This window comes from Myotis lucifugus, unplaced genomic scaffold (genome assembly GCF_000147115.1).
Source record: "Myotis lucifugus unplaced genomic scaffold, Myoluc2.0 scaffold_583, whole genome shotgun sequence".
Taxonomy (NCBI): domain Eukaryota; kingdom Metazoa; phylum Chordata; class Mammalia; order Chiroptera; family Vespertilionidae; genus Myotis; species Myotis lucifugus.
In genome coordinates this window covers 350,439-351,576 of record NW_005871631.1, presented here as the reverse complement: position 1 = coordinate 351,576, position 1,138 = coordinate 350,439, and the positions used below count along the sequence as shown (strand labels likewise).

The window sequence follows — 1,138 nt, the reverse complement described above, 5'->3', positions numbered from 1 at the left end:
GGCGCCGATGGCCGGCTCGCTCCCGGTCGGGCCGCTCGGCCCTTGAGCGGCCCCGAGGGCCGGTGGCTGGGACCAGAGGGCTTGGGAGCTCCGCGGGGCCGGGAGAGGACAGGTGGGTGCGAGGGCGAGTCTAGGACCTCCGAGAGCGGTTGCGCTTCTTGCTGCGAAAATCGATTAATTTCTGGGAGCGGATCTTGAGCTCCGCACGAGAAACCAGGTCGTTGTTATCGTCCTCGGTCTCCTCTTCGTCTGGGGGGGAGTGGGGGGGGGTGTCCAGGTTCCCAGCCCGGTTCAGATTTCCCTGCCCAGCCTTTTAGACCCCACCTCACCTCCCACAGCCCGTTGCTCTGTTGGGCCCCCGGCCCCCCCCTTTTCCCCGCCCGTACTGACCAAAGAACTTGTCCTTGGGAATGGCAAGGGGGAAGGTGATGCGGGTGTTGTGCGCGGGCAGCTTTCCCTCCAGGTTGGAGTAGAACTGAGGAGGAGGGGGCGGGAGAGAAGACTGTGAGTGGGGCAGGGGCTCCCGGGATATCCTGTTACCCCTCCCTCCCACTCCATCCAAAATATACCCTGGTTCCATACAGCCCCTCTGCCAACTCCTGTTTAACTTTACTCGGGCCCAGCTGTGGCCTTCCTTCTCAGCATGCGCCCTGATGCCCAGTCCCACCTCCTGTCCTCCCGCCAGGCCCGCCCCTGGTCCCTGGGGCCCCGCCCCTTGGCGTCTCGAGGCTCCACCCCTGAAGCCCCCCCCTCCCCCCCACTCTGCCCTCTGACCTCCCAGCCCCATTCCTGGCCAGCGGCCTTCTCCCGGGAGAAGTGCGCCCTCTCCCTGGGTACCTCGCGATTCGCGATGTGGCGCAGCATCTCCGGAATGTCCTGTCTGTCTAACTGCGCCTGCAGCGCCAGCAGCTTCTCCTCCACCAGGCCCAGCAGCTTGGGCAGATAGTCACTGGCCTTGGGATCCAGCTCTTTCATAGCGGAGCCCCCGGCCTCCTGCGGCGGGGGAGGAGCTGTGTCAGTTCGGAGGGGTCGGGCCTCAGGCAGACTCCACCCGGAAGGGGCTTTTGCTTCCAGGGGTCCAGCCTTTGAAGGTGAGGGGCCACCCACAGGGGTGGTGCTATCCTCTGTAGGGCCTTGG

General features: G+C 65.6%; 1 protein-coding gene across 1 annotated transcript in view; it reads right to left on the bottom strand.

The window, feature by feature from the left end:
- The window catches only part of CCDC151 (coiled-coil domain containing 151), an 8,395-nt gene continuing 7,257 nt past the window's right edge, over positions 1-1,138 (bottom strand). Inside the window, exons 10-12 of the mRNA XM_023745792.1 lie at positions 838-993; positions 391-475; positions 1-249 (exon numbers count right to left, since the gene is read on the bottom strand). Of these exons, the coding sequence (XP_023601560.1) occupies positions 131-249; positions 391-475; positions 838-993 (360 nt within the window). The 3' untranslated portion in view covers positions 1-130. The remainder of the gene's footprint in view (positions 250-390; positions 476-837; positions 994-1,138) is intronic.